This window comes from Schistosoma haematobium, chromosome 1, assembly GCF_000699445.3.
Source record: "Schistosoma haematobium chromosome 1, whole genome shotgun sequence".
Classification (NCBI taxonomy): domain Eukaryota; kingdom Metazoa; phylum Platyhelminthes; class Trematoda; order Strigeidida; family Schistosomatidae; genus Schistosoma; species Schistosoma haematobium.
Genome location: NC_067196.1, coordinates 87,005,826 through 87,022,332, shown reverse-complemented (window position 1 = coordinate 87,022,332; position 16,507 = coordinate 87,005,826). Strand labels below are relative to the sequence as shown.

The 16,507-nt window shown below is 38.3% G+C and overlaps 1 protein-coding gene across 2 annotated transcripts; it reads right to left on the bottom strand.

The window, feature by feature from the left end:
- Positions 1–438: 438 nt before the first annotated feature.
- COQ10B_1 (Coenzyme Q-binding protein COQ10 B, mitochondrial) lies at positions 439–13,750 on the bottom strand. 2 transcript variants are annotated; one of them, XM_051209930.1, is made up of 6 exons: positions 13,649–13,750; positions 12,335–12,531; positions 6,507–7,799; positions 5,322–5,423; positions 5,027–5,290; positions 439–1,889 (listed from the first exon to the last, which is right to left on the bottom strand). In XM_051209930.1, the coding sequence occupies exons 2-3, from the start codon at positions 12,481–12,483 to the stop codon at positions 7,541–7,543; spliced, it is 408 nt and encodes a 135-aa protein (XP_051075417.1). In that variant the 5' UTR covers positions 12,484–12,531; positions 13,649–13,750; the 3' UTR covers positions 439–1,889; positions 5,027–5,290; positions 5,322–5,423; positions 6,507–7,540. The 2 variants fall into 2 exon arrangements, with proteins under 2 accessions (XP_051075417.1, XP_051075416.1); XM_051209929.1 differs by lacking the exon at positions 5,027–5,290 and having other exon boundaries at positions 7,607–7,799.
- Positions 13,751–16,507: the final 2,757 nt, after the last annotated feature.

Below are 16,507 nucleotides of genomic sequence, written 5' to 3'. Positions count from 1 at the left end.
GACAACGAGTAATTGTTTCACTGTCAGATTCTAAATAGGAAGATCTGCTACACCTAATTACATCGGTGTACAAATCCAATAGTCACAAAACTTCCCAGAAATCTATTTCAAGAGTGACCTAAAAAGCAATCGGGAGAGTAAAGTTCGAAAGTAAACATTCAAGAATCATAGCACAGACGGAAAATTACTCCACACTGATGAACATGTTTCTAGATAACTGGTTGTCTCCTCAAAGGCTTGCCGATGATAGCGTTTATAACCCCAACAGGTCCGCAATTATTATTCATCCAGTATATACACTACAGAACAATCTAAGAGATTCACCTTTGAGATACTGATAAAGTTTATCCATCATCTTAGCAGCACAACATCGACAAAATACAAAATATTTAGAAAACATATAACAAGTATGACTTAACTAAGATGTCACCCAATCAAATCAAATTCAACACAAATGTGATTAGATAATTATTCGGTATAGGTTTGTTTTTGTGACCTTATTTTCAGTTTACACCATTGATTAACTACAGTTAAAAAACCATGAAGCGCTGGACAACTGTTTCGTTCTAACATGCGACTCCTAAACAGTACGCATCCATGACCACATCGGGGATTGAACCAAGAACTTTCAGATTTTCCGGTGAATCCCTAACTTTTAGACCAATGAGGAGGCATTCAGTGGTGTACGAGTCTAACTTCGACCAATTGGCACAATTGCTCTAACATATATGATACCTTCAAGTATTCACTTAAAACAGTTCAGGTTAAACGACTGGGTGATTTTTTTACAAGCATGCTTTCATGACTAAATAAAACAGTTTAAATCCAACTGTAAGCAATAACTGTTTTCTATAAAAATGGCAAGATAAATAATTAGAACAATAATTATACTACTAACTAATAACAATTATTATCATTATTATTTAAACAAACATGAAGAAAGAAAATAAAAACAAAGAGTATTCTACACTTTTCCGTATATTTATATTTAACAATTACAAAAATTGAATTAGAGAGAAATAAAAGAAAGACGATTCGATAAAGTATCATCGATTACCGCCGGTCCCAAGCCCGGGTAAAGGAGAAGGGTTGAGAATAGAGTTAGCGGCCCTATCCCGTAGAAAATTAACTCGCTAAAAAAAAAACGCTAACCATCGATTATTAGTAGCTCATAACTTAATGCAACCAATAATAAAACAAAAAATAATGAAGTGTAGCAAATCAATTTTGAATCTTGTTTTGTATTAAATTACAAAAGTTAAAAAGATTAATAAAAGAGAATGAAACTTCTTTTCCCAGAAACAAGAAACAATGATAAACTCTAATATATCTGTATACATTTATATGTTAAGAGATATGTGTATGTCTCTTTCATTATTTCATTGTGAAAACTTTATTCATGGAGTATTTTGTTTTTTTAGTAAAATACTTGAAATATAAAAGAGAAGTACATCAGTATATCAGGAAGAAAAATTCTACTGGATTTGACCGAAAAATCTACCTCTTTGTATCATTCATGAATGTATCAACAAACAACATACACAAAAAAAACACAACAACAACAATGAAATCAATCTTCTTGGTAGCTCAAAGTGAAAACTACTCAAATAGAAACTACAGTATGAAGGTTTATTCAATATCTTACAAATAATAATAATAAACTGTTCGTTTATACATTGGACAAATGTTCCCAACTACATAAGAAAGAATTGTCAATTATTGATTTATTTATTATAAATTAATATGTTTGGCTTTTGACAAGCAATTGATGGTTTACCATGTAATACTTTAGCACGATCCATAAAAGCATTCACCATAACAGTGACAACTTGATCAAAAAATAATCCAGCAATTTTTGAATAAATAGGAGAACGAAACTCGAAATCAACCTGGGGGAAAAAAATTATTTTTACAAGAATAAAACTGGTATTATTTATTTATTAATCATTCAGCATGAAACAAAATATTTATGTATTCAAAAAGATAATGAATGTAATAATGATCATGATCAAGCATAGAATATTGTTGTATCTCGATAAGAATAATGAATGGTAATTCTTGGGATCTATTTATGGACCAATATTATGAATATATTTTTATCGTATAATTGTTAATTAACTAAACTGTTCATATTCATGCCCCTCTTATTATGAGCTTTATTTTCACCTATGAACTATTATTATAAGATTTACCATTCATGAATTATTCCGTCTGTTAATTACTACCTCCCTCATTCACAGCCACATCTGGCTAATTCTTGTACAAATGTTGTTTCATATTTTATTGGTAAGTTGTGGTCGGTTTGTTTGGTATATAAACTCAGTATGCTTGAAATATAATGATTCATATCTCGGAGGCTGAGATTTGCGTTCTGGACTAAACAGGCTGGGCTAGACAGGAGAGCAGGACCAACCAGGACTCTATGTTGCTCACAAGTGTTTTAAGAGTCCTTGGTCCGATCGATAATCCGCTGCTTTCTAATAGGCGGTATCATTGCGTTATACAATAAACAGGGCACACAGATTCACAAGTTATAACAAATATAGACGATGAACTTTTCACATGATCCGTATATAATTGACTCATGTTGTTCAATTTACTAAAGTCAACATCTAAATATGATTGGATTAACACAGTAAAGATTTGATATGGATTGTTAAACACTTGATGATTTTGAAGAAGTCGAGACAAATTTGTTGGATGAAACATTGGAATTATTTTAAATTTCAATCGCTGAGATTATTTATGAATTCTTTATGTCCCTTCTCATTTTTCTCTTTCCAAATTTATTTCACTGTATTATACTCCTTTAATAACAACTCCAAACCCTAATCTTTCCGATTACCGTTTACACTCTTACTACCCCTACCAATACGGGATTTGAATCGACAACTGCAACTCTGTGCTAATGTGGTATGGCAACTCGAACTGATGTACGTACGTACGTACAAAGTTCTACGTTGTTACTGACTGACTGAGATTATTTCAAACATAATTTTCACATATAATGACTTTTCTATACTGGGCGCCCAATTTTTGTCAAACTATTCGTTCTAATATTGACAAATATTCGTATAAGTTGAATTACAATAATTTTCAAATAGAATAGAGGAGGTTTAGAATAAATAACACCCAATAAATCATGTCTGTTGTTAATTTTATCCCCTGAATTCTGTCCTTGTACTACTATGGTTACAGTAATTAATTATTACAATCCACTAACGAAGTATAGGAGAAGTGGTTGAATACTTAAACTATTCAGACTCCCATTAATATGTTCCAAGCTTTAACTTACTATAGATTAAGTTGGATAGTAGTATTACGACATCTCACAACAACATTGTAATTCAGAGCTACACATATAAATTTGTACTTTCTAAAAAGGGATATATTTTGTTTGTTTGAAATTCAGTCACATTTGATTTGTATATGGATTAGTACTACTATTTGCCATTTAAAACTGGGCAGGGTTTTAACCTGCAAATGAATAATCGGAAGTTGAACGTTTTAACGGCTAACCCATTAGGTAACTGAATATAGACTGTGATTAATCCAACTGTTGATTAGACATATATATGGATAGACCAACAGAGTCCTAGAATACGAAGTGGAATCTATGTAGGACTAGATAGGTCGGAAAACCCATACATAACATTTCGACATTCTCAAACTACAAGCTAATAAGATAGGAGACTTTTAAGACAGCTCTTATGTCTCAGGAAAAAGCAATCATAGAAATAAACATCACAGTATATATGGTACCGTATAGGACAACTAATAAGAACAAATGTAAACTACATGGTTGGTACATTATGAATGTCATAATAGGTCAAGGCATGAAAGGTTCGTACAACAATGATTGCGGTGACTACTGAAAACACATCACAATCATACTGATTTCGGTTGATAGTAACGAGAGGAATGGAACTTTCCTGTGTAAAGCAATCAAGAATTGTACAGATATTGTAAAATTCGGGTTATATGGTTTAATAAATTCTATGTGGTTAGTTTAAATATGCAAGAGCAACTTGCATACGTAACTCAACATAATGTATGAACGAGAGGTTATTCATAAGGTTGTCTTTACTCTCTAAGTAATATAGAGTTGTCATTCAAACGAAGCGTTCAACAATGAACCAAAGAGGAAAACAAGAGAGATTCGTAAATTTACCAATTACGATGCATTGGCATTAACTGCAATTTTGATATCTTCAATGTCAACCAGTTACTGGAAAATCTTCATTAAGCCGAAAGTTGTGATTTTAATTAACTTATTCACCACATTCCTGGGTATGACCCAAACTAAGTGCGGGGGTCAATGATACTACTTACGTGATAAAATTGAAGATACATGATGGCGTTTGATAGCTAGTTAGTGTTCATACGGTCAAAGATTAGCAGAGTCTACTTTGTCTGATCTAGCGTTTCTCAGAGTTGGAACAGTTTATTTTATAGATGATATTTCACTTTTTCTTTCCTTTTTGTCATTTTATCGTTTGGTTTTCATAAGGTTAATTGATATGATTTTGTTGGCCTATATGCTACGATTATTCTAAATGGCCTCAGAAATCTTGTTGTAATTGGTTATATGTCCTTTATATCTAGTAGGATGGTCAATTTTCTGGGTTGTCGGTGGAAACCAAGCCTATTGTAGCACATAAACCAACAAAATCATATCAATTAACCTTATGAAAACCAAACGATAAAATGACAAAAAGGAAAGAAAAAGTGAAATATCATCTATAAAATAAACTGTTCCAACTCTGAGAAACGCTAGATCAGACAAAGTAGACTCTGCTAATCTTTGACCGTATGAACACTAACTAGCTGGCAAATGTCATCACTTATTGCTGCTTATATGAATACATATAGACAATTTCAACCAGCAATCAACGCATCGAAATCGATCTAATTTGCCAACCAATTAGAAAAATTACGGACAAAAATAGGATTTACAACCAGGTCGAAGAGGGAAGCAATCAAAATGGATATGCAAACAATAGGTTAAAGGTCAACAATAACTAACATTACAAATTGTCAGTAATATGTAGAAAAATTCGAATACTTCACTTCTAACTGAAGTTTGTGCTGATGATGTTCAGAAAAACAATGAAAGTGCCATGATCAAACCTTCCAGCCCAGAAAACGAAACTCCGCCAAAATCAAATTGTACTAGCCAGATAAAAAAGGTTGGCGAAAAAAATACTAATGTCGTAATAAAAGGATGCACTCAATATTCAATCATTAAACCATTTACTGCTGAAAATTAAAAGAAACCTTGATCAATAAACTAATAATCACTTCAAATCCGATCAACTTACGGAAAACTCTACAAAACAAGAATTCGGATTCTCTGGGAGACCTGGATGAAAATGCCATTCATTAATTAAATGATGAAACATTCCAGCATTTTGTGCGACAGACTTAAAAATAAATAGAAAGGAGAAAAGTAGTTGATTTACGCTATACGTTCATCGTAATAAAAACATTTCAAATTATTTTTAAAAGTAATCAAGAACTGTAGTGAACGAGAATTCAGTTGGGGAAAACTAATATATTGTTTAGTGTAAGACTAGAGTGCTGTAGTAAGATACAAAAACCATACAGTAAAAACATTATTTCTACACTTCTCTTCAGTTGTCCTTTACAATTCTGTTATTACAATTGTTCTGTTTACCTTGCTGTTCTCTTCAATTCAACCTTCGGCTAGCGGGCATCCCACTTCCGATTGCTATTACATACTATTTATATCTGCAACATAATTAAGATACATTACAGAACAACTAAGTGAACAGGATGAAATGAATTCACACAATTGACTAGTCGCTGAGTAATGACTAAGATCAAGACTATATAGTCCTTCATAGTGTTGCTAAGATCCCATCGATCAAGTCTCAATGTTGCCACTAGCCTAAGTGACTCGATATTGCATACATTATGTTTAGATGTTAGGTGGTTAGGTCGTGGTTCGGATAGCTTAATAGTAACGTCTCATACTGTGGCAGATTGACCAAATTCCCAAAACTCTAAAGTAAGCACTAAAGATGTATTAGATTAAGGACTTTCTAGAAATCTTGGATGGTTTGCATACATCCCATTCATATTTTTCTAATGACTTCTATCCTAAGTATTATTTATCAACTCACGTAATGGATGAGAAACCTGGAGGTGAATAATGTAGACATGGCTTGCTGGAATGAAGAATGGTTAAGTTACATTAGTATATGTCTGACAGTGACGACTACTCTAATGAAGTGCTAGCGACTGTACAACCGAAGGGCTTGATACGATATCAGACAGCTCAGAATAGAATCTCATGGGAATCTTGTTGCAGTTTTAAATCATATTCTTCCTAAACAGATGTTTTTGGACCAAAAATAAATACCATTTCGTAATGTTCTTATTTAGACTGTATTCTTTAATGCCCTTTATTTATATTTTCCATGATATTACCACAAGTTATTTTAAAATCAAGCAAACAAAAAGTAACAGACACCGTTACTTACTAATTTATGCCTGTTACCCCTCGTGAAGAAGCATAGGCCATCCACCAGCATTCTCCATCCAACTCGGTCCTGATCAATCCTTTCCGGTTACTATCCTTCCTTTTCATATCTGCTTCCAATTCTCGAAACAGTATGTCTTTTAGTCTTCCAATTTTCCGTTCCCCTTCAGGATTCCAAGTTAAAACTTGCTTCGTGATACAGTTTGATGATTTCCTCAATGTGTATCCTACCCACTTTCATTGCCTTTTCCTAATTTCCTCTTCAGATGGAAGCTGGTTTGTTCTTCCTCATAGTAGGCTGTTGCTCATGGTATCTGGTCAACGGACATTGGGTATCTTATGTAGATGGTTGTTCATAAATACCTGTACCTTTTTTGATGATAGTCGTGGTAGTTCTCCAAGTTTCAGCTCCGTACAACATAACTATCTTGACGTTCGTATTGAAGATTGTGACTTTGATATTGGTTGACAGACAGTTGTTTTGAGTTCCATGTGTTCTTCAATTGTAGGAGTGCGACTCTTGCTTTGTCAATCCTCGCCTTTCCGTCTGCATCGAATTCTCCTCATTCATAAATGATGCTTCCCAGATGCGTGGAAGTTTCCACCTCTTCCAGAGCTTCTCCATCAAGTGTGATTTGGTCGTATTGTATTTGAGGATCTTGCTTTTTCCGTTGTGTATGTTGATGCCTACTGAGGCAGAGGCTGCTGCAACACTGCTTGTCTTAACCTGCATTTGTTGATGTGTATGGGATAGAAGGGGTAGATCCGAGTCGTATAGTTGCATCCAAGCTCTATCGATTGTATTCCGTGCTTCTCCTCAGATGTCGAGGTCATCATAATCCAGTCAACCATCGCCTGTAGCGCTTCTCGGGTTACTGCCGGTCCCAAGCCCGAGTAAAGAGGGAGGGTTGGGCATAGAGTCAGCAACCCCATCCCATGGAAAACAACCGTGCTGAAAAACGGCAACTAGAATAAGCAAGTTAAACCGTCTAAACTCTGCCCTCAGTTGAACAATCTTCATTTGGAATGAACACCCTACACTTTATATTCCTCATATTCATTCATAGACAACAACGAACAAACACATAAATATTCACTTACCTTTAAGTGTTTCGGTCTCTGAAATGTTATTCGAGACATGTATGATTCACTAAGTGGAGGAAATCCAACACCCAGACAAGCTAGCATGTTATTTTCACCTTGTTCCAAAACAGTTGATTGGTTACACCAAGGTATAAATTCTGAATAACGACCAACGTCAATTGCAATATCAAACATGTTTTCCGGAGAATAACTGGAAATAATTTTTTACCGAGACAAAACATATGGTGATCATGAAGTTTTAGATACAAATGATGCAAAAATGAAAATAATCTAGTCTGTACAATACAACGGAAACAAACAGAGTGATTTACTTGAGAAATAAATGGTACAATCAGTATGGTAATTTTGCCTACAAATTGTTATACAAAAATAATTAACGAGAGAGCATTTCTTTCTGAGTGTCATGTTCATCAAATAACAGTCAGATATTGCATAATCCAGTCGAACACCAGAAGAAAGAGAAAGGGGGAGAGTAAGCAGTCATGTTTAATTCCGTTCCTCACCTGGAATGCGTCTGTCAGCTGTTCTCCACCCACGAATTTGCACTTTAATCTGTCGTATGAAAGCGAATCTCTGGAGCTTTACCCTGGTTGATAGATAGGAAGGACCCATCTAGAGGAGTTGGAAAACCCTGATTTCAAACCAATGGTTCACATGAGCTCCAGGATCCCGAAGGAAGAAATGGCGTATGAACCTATTGTTGGTCATCAGTTACCATGGGACTGTATCTCCTTACGTTGCTCTACTGTCTTGTGGATTAAACCTCCAGGTCAACGGCTCGGGTAGTGGCCTCCTAAGAAAACCAGTTGCCTCAGTTTGGGCACCCTGACCGTATCCAAGCCCTCACACAAATCAAAGTATTCGTGTGGCGCATATATATTTGATACCCCCTCGTACCAATGTTTACATGTTTAAGTAAATAAATAAACAGATCTTGCAGGTTAACTGACAAAATTCTGTTGCATGTAAAAAATCCCGTATTCAAGACTCTGGCGAAGTACTACAAATTCGCTCTACATCTGTCACTTCAAAAAGCTTGTTTTACGTGCGCTTATCCGAGGTCCCTGTGGCATCTTCGTCTGGTCTTGCTGGCGTTGGGGTCGCACTAAGCGCTAGAGCTGAGGCAGCACTAGTCGATTGGATCCCTATTAACAGTCGGTTATGTGCTGTTAGATTAGAAAGTTCCATCAAAGTGAGAAGAAATCGGCGTGAGAAACGATGTCTTTTCGTCATCTCCACCTATGCCCCGACAGATTGCAGCCCGGATGCAATCAAGGATGAGTTTTACCACCAGTTATCTGTTCTTCTCCAGAAAGTGCGTTCGACAGCTATTGTAGTACTAGCCGGAGATTCGAATGCTCAGGTCGGGCGTCTAGGCACAGAAGAGAGTCGTTTAGGTGGCCGATGGGGACTCGTTGGTCGCAGGTCAGGTAACGGGGACCGTCTACTGCAACTGTGCACAGACCACAACCTGTTTCTGGCTAGCACTAACTTTCGGCACAGTCGTCGCCGATGTGCCACCTGGCGTCCTCCCTCTGCATCTCAAGCCTGGACTCAGATTGATCACATCGCGATCAGCTACCGTTGGCGTAGTTGTGTACAAGATTGCCACTCCTTTTGGAGTACCTATCTGGACTCTGACCATGCCTTGGTCTGCGCCAATCTTCCTTACTTTTCAGTGGACAACGAAGTGACCGCCATCAACGGATTGATGATAGCAAGCTGGTTGCAACTTCTGTTGCAAGTAAGTATCGAACCAAGCTAGCCTCTAGGCTAGCTACCACTCCACCGAAAAGTATAGATGAGCATTGGTTGCAATTGCATGACGCCATGAAAATGGCGGGAACAGTCAGTTGTGGGTTTGCGAAACGTCCCGCTTTTAAGCACTGGGTTTCTTCTGGTTTCTTACAACTCATTGAAGCCCGTCGGTCTACTCCGGGTGACCGTGAGTTTGACCATAAACGAAGGATGTTACGTAAGGAAATTAGGCAAAGCTTGCGTAAGGACCGAGAAGCCTGGTGGTCGAAGCATGCTAATGAGCTGGAAGCAGCAGCTGCATTTGGTAACTACCGGAAGCTCTTCCAGCTCATCCGAGCCACTGGCAGCAAGAAGTCTGGTGTGAGTGAAACAATCTACGAGGATGATGGGATGCCAATCACTAACATCCATCGACGTCTTGGACGGTGGGCAGAATTTTTCGAAGGGCAGTTCAACTGGCCTGCTGTTCCGGCAACATCGGTCAGACTGTCCTGCCCTCCATGGCCGGTGACGACTGATCCACCAAATGAGGAGGAAGTCCGCAAGGAACTCCAACTCTTGAAGCGTTACAAATCACCTGGCCCGGATGACTTACCTCCGGCTCTTTTTAAAGATGGTGGTGACTTTTTGACTAAGGAATTGACGTTGTTTACAAAGGTTTGGGAACTAGAGAGTGTACCAACGTCATGGAATGAGTCGATAGTTGTCCCTATCTTTAAAAAGGGTTCACGTCGTTCCTGCAACAACTATCGGGGGATAAGTCTACTTCCGATTGCGTCCAAGCTATTGGCTTCCATCATACTTCGTAGGTTGTTCAAAACCCGAGAAAGATTGACTCGCGAGGAGCAGGCTGGGTTTCGTTCTGGTCGAGGATGTATTGATCATATCTTCACCCTCCGCCAAATGTTAGAACATCGCCATACTTATCAAAGGCCAACAATCGTAGTGTTTCTTGACATCAGGGCTGCCTTCGATTCGTTGGACAGGACTGTTCTCTGGGATTGTCTATTGAAGGGTGTGCCTGAGAAGTTTATTAACATATTGAAAGCCCTTTATATAAACACCTCAGGCAGAGTGAGGGCATACAATCACCTCTCTCAATTGTTCCATTCGAGTAGTGGGGTTAGGCAGGGTTGCCCAATCTCACCATTCCTCTTCAACTTTGCCATCGATGACATTCTGGAAACAGCTCTGATGAATGTAAGTAATGGTGGTGTGGATCTGTTGCATGGAGAAAGACTTCCCGACCTTGAGTATGCGGACGATATTGTCTTACTGTGCGATAATGCCCAAGCCATGCAATCCGCACTTAATCAGTTGGCAATCAGTGTCCGTAGGTATGGTATGTGCTTTGCACCTTCGAAGTGCAAAGTACTCCTACAAGACTGGCAGGATTCCAATCCTGTACTCACCCTGGATGGTGAGCAGATAGAAGTAGTCGAGAAGTTCGTGTATCTGGGTAGCTGCATAAGTGCCGGTGGGGGTGTGAGTGATGAGATCAATGCACGTATAGTGAAAACCAGAGCGGCTTATGCCAATCTGGGCCATCTTTGTCACCTTCGTGATGTTAGTCTGGCTATAAAAGGTCGGATCTACAACGCGTCGGTGAGAGCAGTTTTGCTCTATGCTTGTGAAACCTGCCCTCTCTGAGTTGAGGATGTTAGACGACTCTCTGTGTTCGATCGTCGTTGTCTCCGAAGGATTGCTGACATCCAGTGGCAACACCATGTTAGTAATGCAGAGGTTCGGCATCGTGTGTTCGGGCACAGAGATGATAATTCAATTGGTGTTACCATCTTGAAACACCGACTTCGGTGGCTTGGACATGTTCTCCGAATGTCGTCACAGAGAATTCCACGTCGTGCATTATTTGCCGACTCTGGGACTGGTTGGAAGAAGCGGAGAGGTGGTCAGTGCATGACATGGTGTCGTGGCATGAAAGAAAGCTGCAAAGGACTGGCTTGTGTTGGTCCTTCACGACTCCCTGGTTGGGGTCTGAGAGATGGTGCTACACAGTGGCTAGAGACGTTATCAGATATGGCTCAGAATAGAAGCCAGTGGCGATCCTGCTGTAACCTTCTTTTACTTTCTTCATAAAAAGTGGTTCTGTCTCCCTTACCTGAAAGATTTCTTCCGATTGTACCTTTGCGTTCCCTGATTACTAGCACATTACTTTACACCAATCTCTTCGTTATTGTTCTCTCTTTTTTTGTTGCGCTCCTTAGCTTTTTTTTTCTTTCTTTGTATTCCTCTCGAATTTTCATTGTTTTGTGTGGTGCATATATATTGGGGCTCTCTTGTACCAATATTCATGTGTCCAAATAAATAAATAAATACTTTTCATTTTGCACTAGAAAACTACAGGAGTCCACAAAAAGAGTAAACTATAAGATTATCCTACTTGACTCTTAACATGCCCGAACAAACAAGCAAAATGCAACGGCAAATGAGAAAAGTTAATCTGCAATTACTTTATAAAAGATAAGGGAACATAACCTAGTCACTGATAAGTAATATAGCTACGACTTAAAAGTTTCACTCCACAGTCTAGTTAGAAATGTGAGTCTATACGTTAGTAATACCTACTACGGGATCCTACTGTCAGTGAAAAATGCTTCAAAAACAAATAATATCAACATATGTATGTCTTTAATACTTCTAGGTAATTTCATCTGTTGATGCGCGGGATACCTGGCTTTTTGGAGATCGATGTCCTAGTCAATCCACTTGAGCTGATGAGTTTATTTTAGATAATAGCGATCATAATCAGGCCCAAAAAACAACCTCCATCACTGTGCCGCACATAATACGTTATTGGACAAAACAAAACGTGTGGTTATAAGTATTTACTATGACTGCAATATATACTGTGAAATGACTTTATAGAATGTAATTAATTAAATTCAGAAATACCGATTGTTTCTATAAATATAACCGACTTTTTTAAAAAATAGCTGTGGAACTAACCCTAACAGTCTTCTTTCTTTGTAAGATTGTGATTTTTTGGTAAATGTAGGACCAAAACTGAAGATCTCACGCTTGAATACAATTGGAAGATTTGACGTAATCAAACAAGGGTATTTTGGACATATATTCAAAAATTTTAAACAAATCATCGGAAATTAAGGACCACTACGTTTGATTATATCACCAACAGTAGCACCCTATACATTTAAAAACATAGAATAATTATGATTTGAAAGCTATCCGAAAATTCTGCTTAAGTACATCGTCTCCAACATAAACTAAAGACGTTAATCGTCCAACAAATACTCGCTTATCATAGGCTGTTATACTCTGGCATTTAGCTCAACAAGTTCATTTCGCTGTGCTAAAACAGCACAAAAACTTGAACCGATGCACATCTGCGGCAGGTTCTACGTTGCTAATAAATGAATGACTGATACAAGATTTTTTATGAGCTCGTGGACAGGGTATAGTTACCACAATTAAACTCGTTTAGATGAAGAGGTCTTAGAAAGAGAAAAATGCGGAAGGAGAAATGGATGAATGTGAACCACAAATTAAGTTGAATTCCACAAATATGGTTATCTTTCTCATTGTAACAGTACCTAGTGGCAATGAATACTTAGGCAAGTTTAAAAATAAACTTCCTGAACATTCTAAATGATAGATAATGGTAAGGTTATTACACATGACTTTCAAGATTGAAAAGCTTTCTAAAGCAGTGATCGACACAGTTCCAATACCTTTAGTGAACCTGGCTATAGTTTGTATGCTAAATACCTTGGTGAAGTAAGTGTTGATGAACCAGCCAATACAGAAGATAGACAAAAATACCAACTACTACTAGACTGAGGAAAAGCTAACTATTTTCCTATGTTGAAAAAAATAGTGTGTTCCTGTCCATAACGATAGATTGACTGGCAATCACGAAAATATTCCTCGACTTTTGTGACGGAAATGACTGTAATTACAGTTATTTGAATACAAGCACAATCTATACGTACAGGCTAGTAAGGTTGTTAGTCTGGAACTAATAAGATAGAGTTTAAAAGATTTCTTTCCACACTAAATTATCAAGTGCGGGACACTGTAGTCACTAGTTAAGGTTTAAACCATTAAATGTAGTTTGAAGATGTCGACCAGAAACTAGGCACAAATACGCATCAGCTCGAAAATAATGGCAACGAAACTAGAACAATACCACTGCGTGACTTTATTGTTTTCAGGAGAACTGTCGGTGGAAAAGTCATGTAAGGCCTATGAACTTGAATAAAGAGTGAAATGGCATTTAAATAACAAGAGTATAAATCTTACCCCATACAACGGAAGTCCTAGCAACAACAACTAGAGGCAACTCAAAACATCATCAGAAACCCATCCTCCAAATAACCCGCTGTAAGCACTAAAACATTATTGGACAGAAGTAAGCAATCAATGATTCTCTGTTACCTGCTTATTAGTAGGACAGGATTAATGAATAGAGAAGAACATAATTCCGGTGATGGTCTGTTGGAACTCTCATAATCGCACACAATAAATAACATACGCATTATACATCGTCGCTCACTACTTTAGCTCAAATGGTTGTGGACAGAATAGAAGCTTTCGCTTAATAGGCTTCCATGTCTAGTAGCAGCGGGTCACCGATACCTCCAGGGAGGAACCTAGGTATATTAACGATAGTAGAGGAAAATTAAATTGGTAAATTATAGTAAGACATTATCCTTAGTCCTTAAGAATAGGTCAAGCTGCCTCTCAAAGGACTCCTGGGAAATCGCTCGGACTAGCCCAACCAGCAGTGAATTACAGCATTTGACAACTCTTAATGAGTAAAAGTTGTGTCTACAATTCGTTCTGCTGTGTCGTGTCTCTAGTTTCTAGGTGTTACCACTCAGGTTTGTGTTGGAGCTAAGCTTAAGTAGATGTTTAAGGGGATGTCCAGAAGTGTTAAGGATGCCGTAAGCCATTCGAAGGTCACCTCTAAGACTTCTTCACGCTATTGGGTAAAGGTTAAGTTATTAAACGTGCTCTTCATAAGGCTCGAATTTGAGTTCTCGAACTGAATTCGTGGCTGGCCGTTGATACGCTCCAGAGTGTTCTATTCCTTTTGGAGTGAGGGAGGAAATACTATGTTTCCTTACTCTAAATGAGGACGAATAAAACTGTTGAAGATAATGTGTAAAGTTCTTCTGCCAAACTGGTCATAATGAGCTTTGGTGTTGCCAGTGCAAGGTTTGCTCCAAAGGCATTTTTGTCACAATTAGCGTAAGACTTAAAATCGTAGGGTACCAGCACTCCTAAATCTTTTTCAACTTGGGATACTTCCAGAGAGGAGTTTTTTAGGTTGTAACTGTAGTCTGTAACATGTCTTGGATGAACTAATTTACACACTGAAGTGTTAAAGTTAAGTCGATTGACATCCGCCCAACTTCGAAGTCGAGTCAGATCCTCCTGAAGTCCCAGTATATCCTCTTGGTTGCGTATCTTTATCCAAAGTTTCACATCATCTGCGAAAAAGTAATAAGTCAGACGATACCTGTTATGGAAGATCGTTCACATAAATCATGAGAAGAAGAGGTCTTAGTACTGAACCCTGAAGGACCCCACTAGAATATTCCATAGCCTGAGAGAAAGTGAAGTTAACCCTGACCTTAAAACGTCCATTTTTTAGATATGAAGTGAGCCAGTAAGTTGGAGATTATTTGATACCCAATTGTTTGAGCTGACTGATAAGACATATGTGGTTGATCCTATCAAAGGATAACGACGTCGACCCTCCCCTTGCGATCAAGGATGGTAGTCCATCCGTTCACCGCAGTCAGCAAGTTGGTTATACAGGAATGACCCTCCCTGTAAACCATGCTGTTGGGGTGAAAAGAAGTTCAAATATAATAAATAGTCATGTATACTGCTGCATATCAGGGACTCCATAATTTTCGAAGGCATAGAGAGGAAAGCCACTGTCGGTAGCTTGAAGGTTCACTGACTCAACCTCCTTTTAAAATTCTTGTGATGTGAGCCTGCTTCCAAATTTCCGGTAGTTCACCTCGGCTTAGCGAGTATGAGAACATCAAGCTAAGCGGTGTTGCCAGGATTGAAGCTGCTTCCGCTAGTATGGCAAAATGAACCATATCCGGGTCAAGAGAAGTATCTTTTCTTAGGTGCTGCAGTTTCCGGTACACCAATTCAGCGCTCAGGTTTATTTTGGGAAGTCCTGTGCAGGTGCAGATGAAGCTCTCATCAATATAGTTGATGTGGGTCCGCTGAAATGTCCGAGAGTATTGTTCAGCCGAAAGGTTAGCGGCGTCACTGTCGTTGTTGGCCAGGCCATTAGGACCAAGAAGTTGGAAGACTCCATTTTTGGCTTGTCGAAGAGAGGATGCATAACGGAATAAGCTTTTCGAATTGGATACAAATTTATCGATAAGTTTTGCCTGATACTGAAGCCTGCCTTCTCTTATGGCCTTTGTTCATATGTTCCCTATATGTTTGTATTGCCTGTACGCGCCGTTGTTATCACTTCGTTTGTATTCTGCCCAACAGTGCCTCTTGTGGCTTAGCAAACAAGGAGCGCTGTTCTTGATGACTGTAGGTTGCTCGTAGACTTTTGGGACCGTTTGAGGAACAGATTGCTTTATAGCACATAAGAGGGTGTGCAGCAAGAAACCCTGATGAGCATCCACATCAAGTTGAGGGGGAAAATCCCAATCTACCTGTTGCAGATAGTCCAGTATAGCTGACACATTCAACCGTTTGAAACTCCAACACCTGCTGTTGGTGGAATGTTTTAGCTCAGTTTTGCTGATAAGATTAAAGGCTACGACTGTGTGATTGCGTCTCCCTAGGGAATCTAGGATTGGGAGATTGTTAACGAGGAACTCTTCGTTTGTAAATACCTAGTCTAAGCGCGAAGGCATCTGACTGTTTCTCCAACGAGCTGCCGACTTCACATTTCCGAATAATCCCAGATCCTCAACGAGGTTGAAGAACCTGGCTTATAGTGAGAAGTATATTCAATGATCTTTGTGGCTAATATGTAAAGATCGCATGTTTCCGTTATTTTTTACACTTTATTTGTAACCAAATTTAAATCCGATATTTGTACTTTATCTCTACTAATCAAAAAACAGACAAATGATTTGTCGATCAGTACTCATACTACTGTTGGTTTTC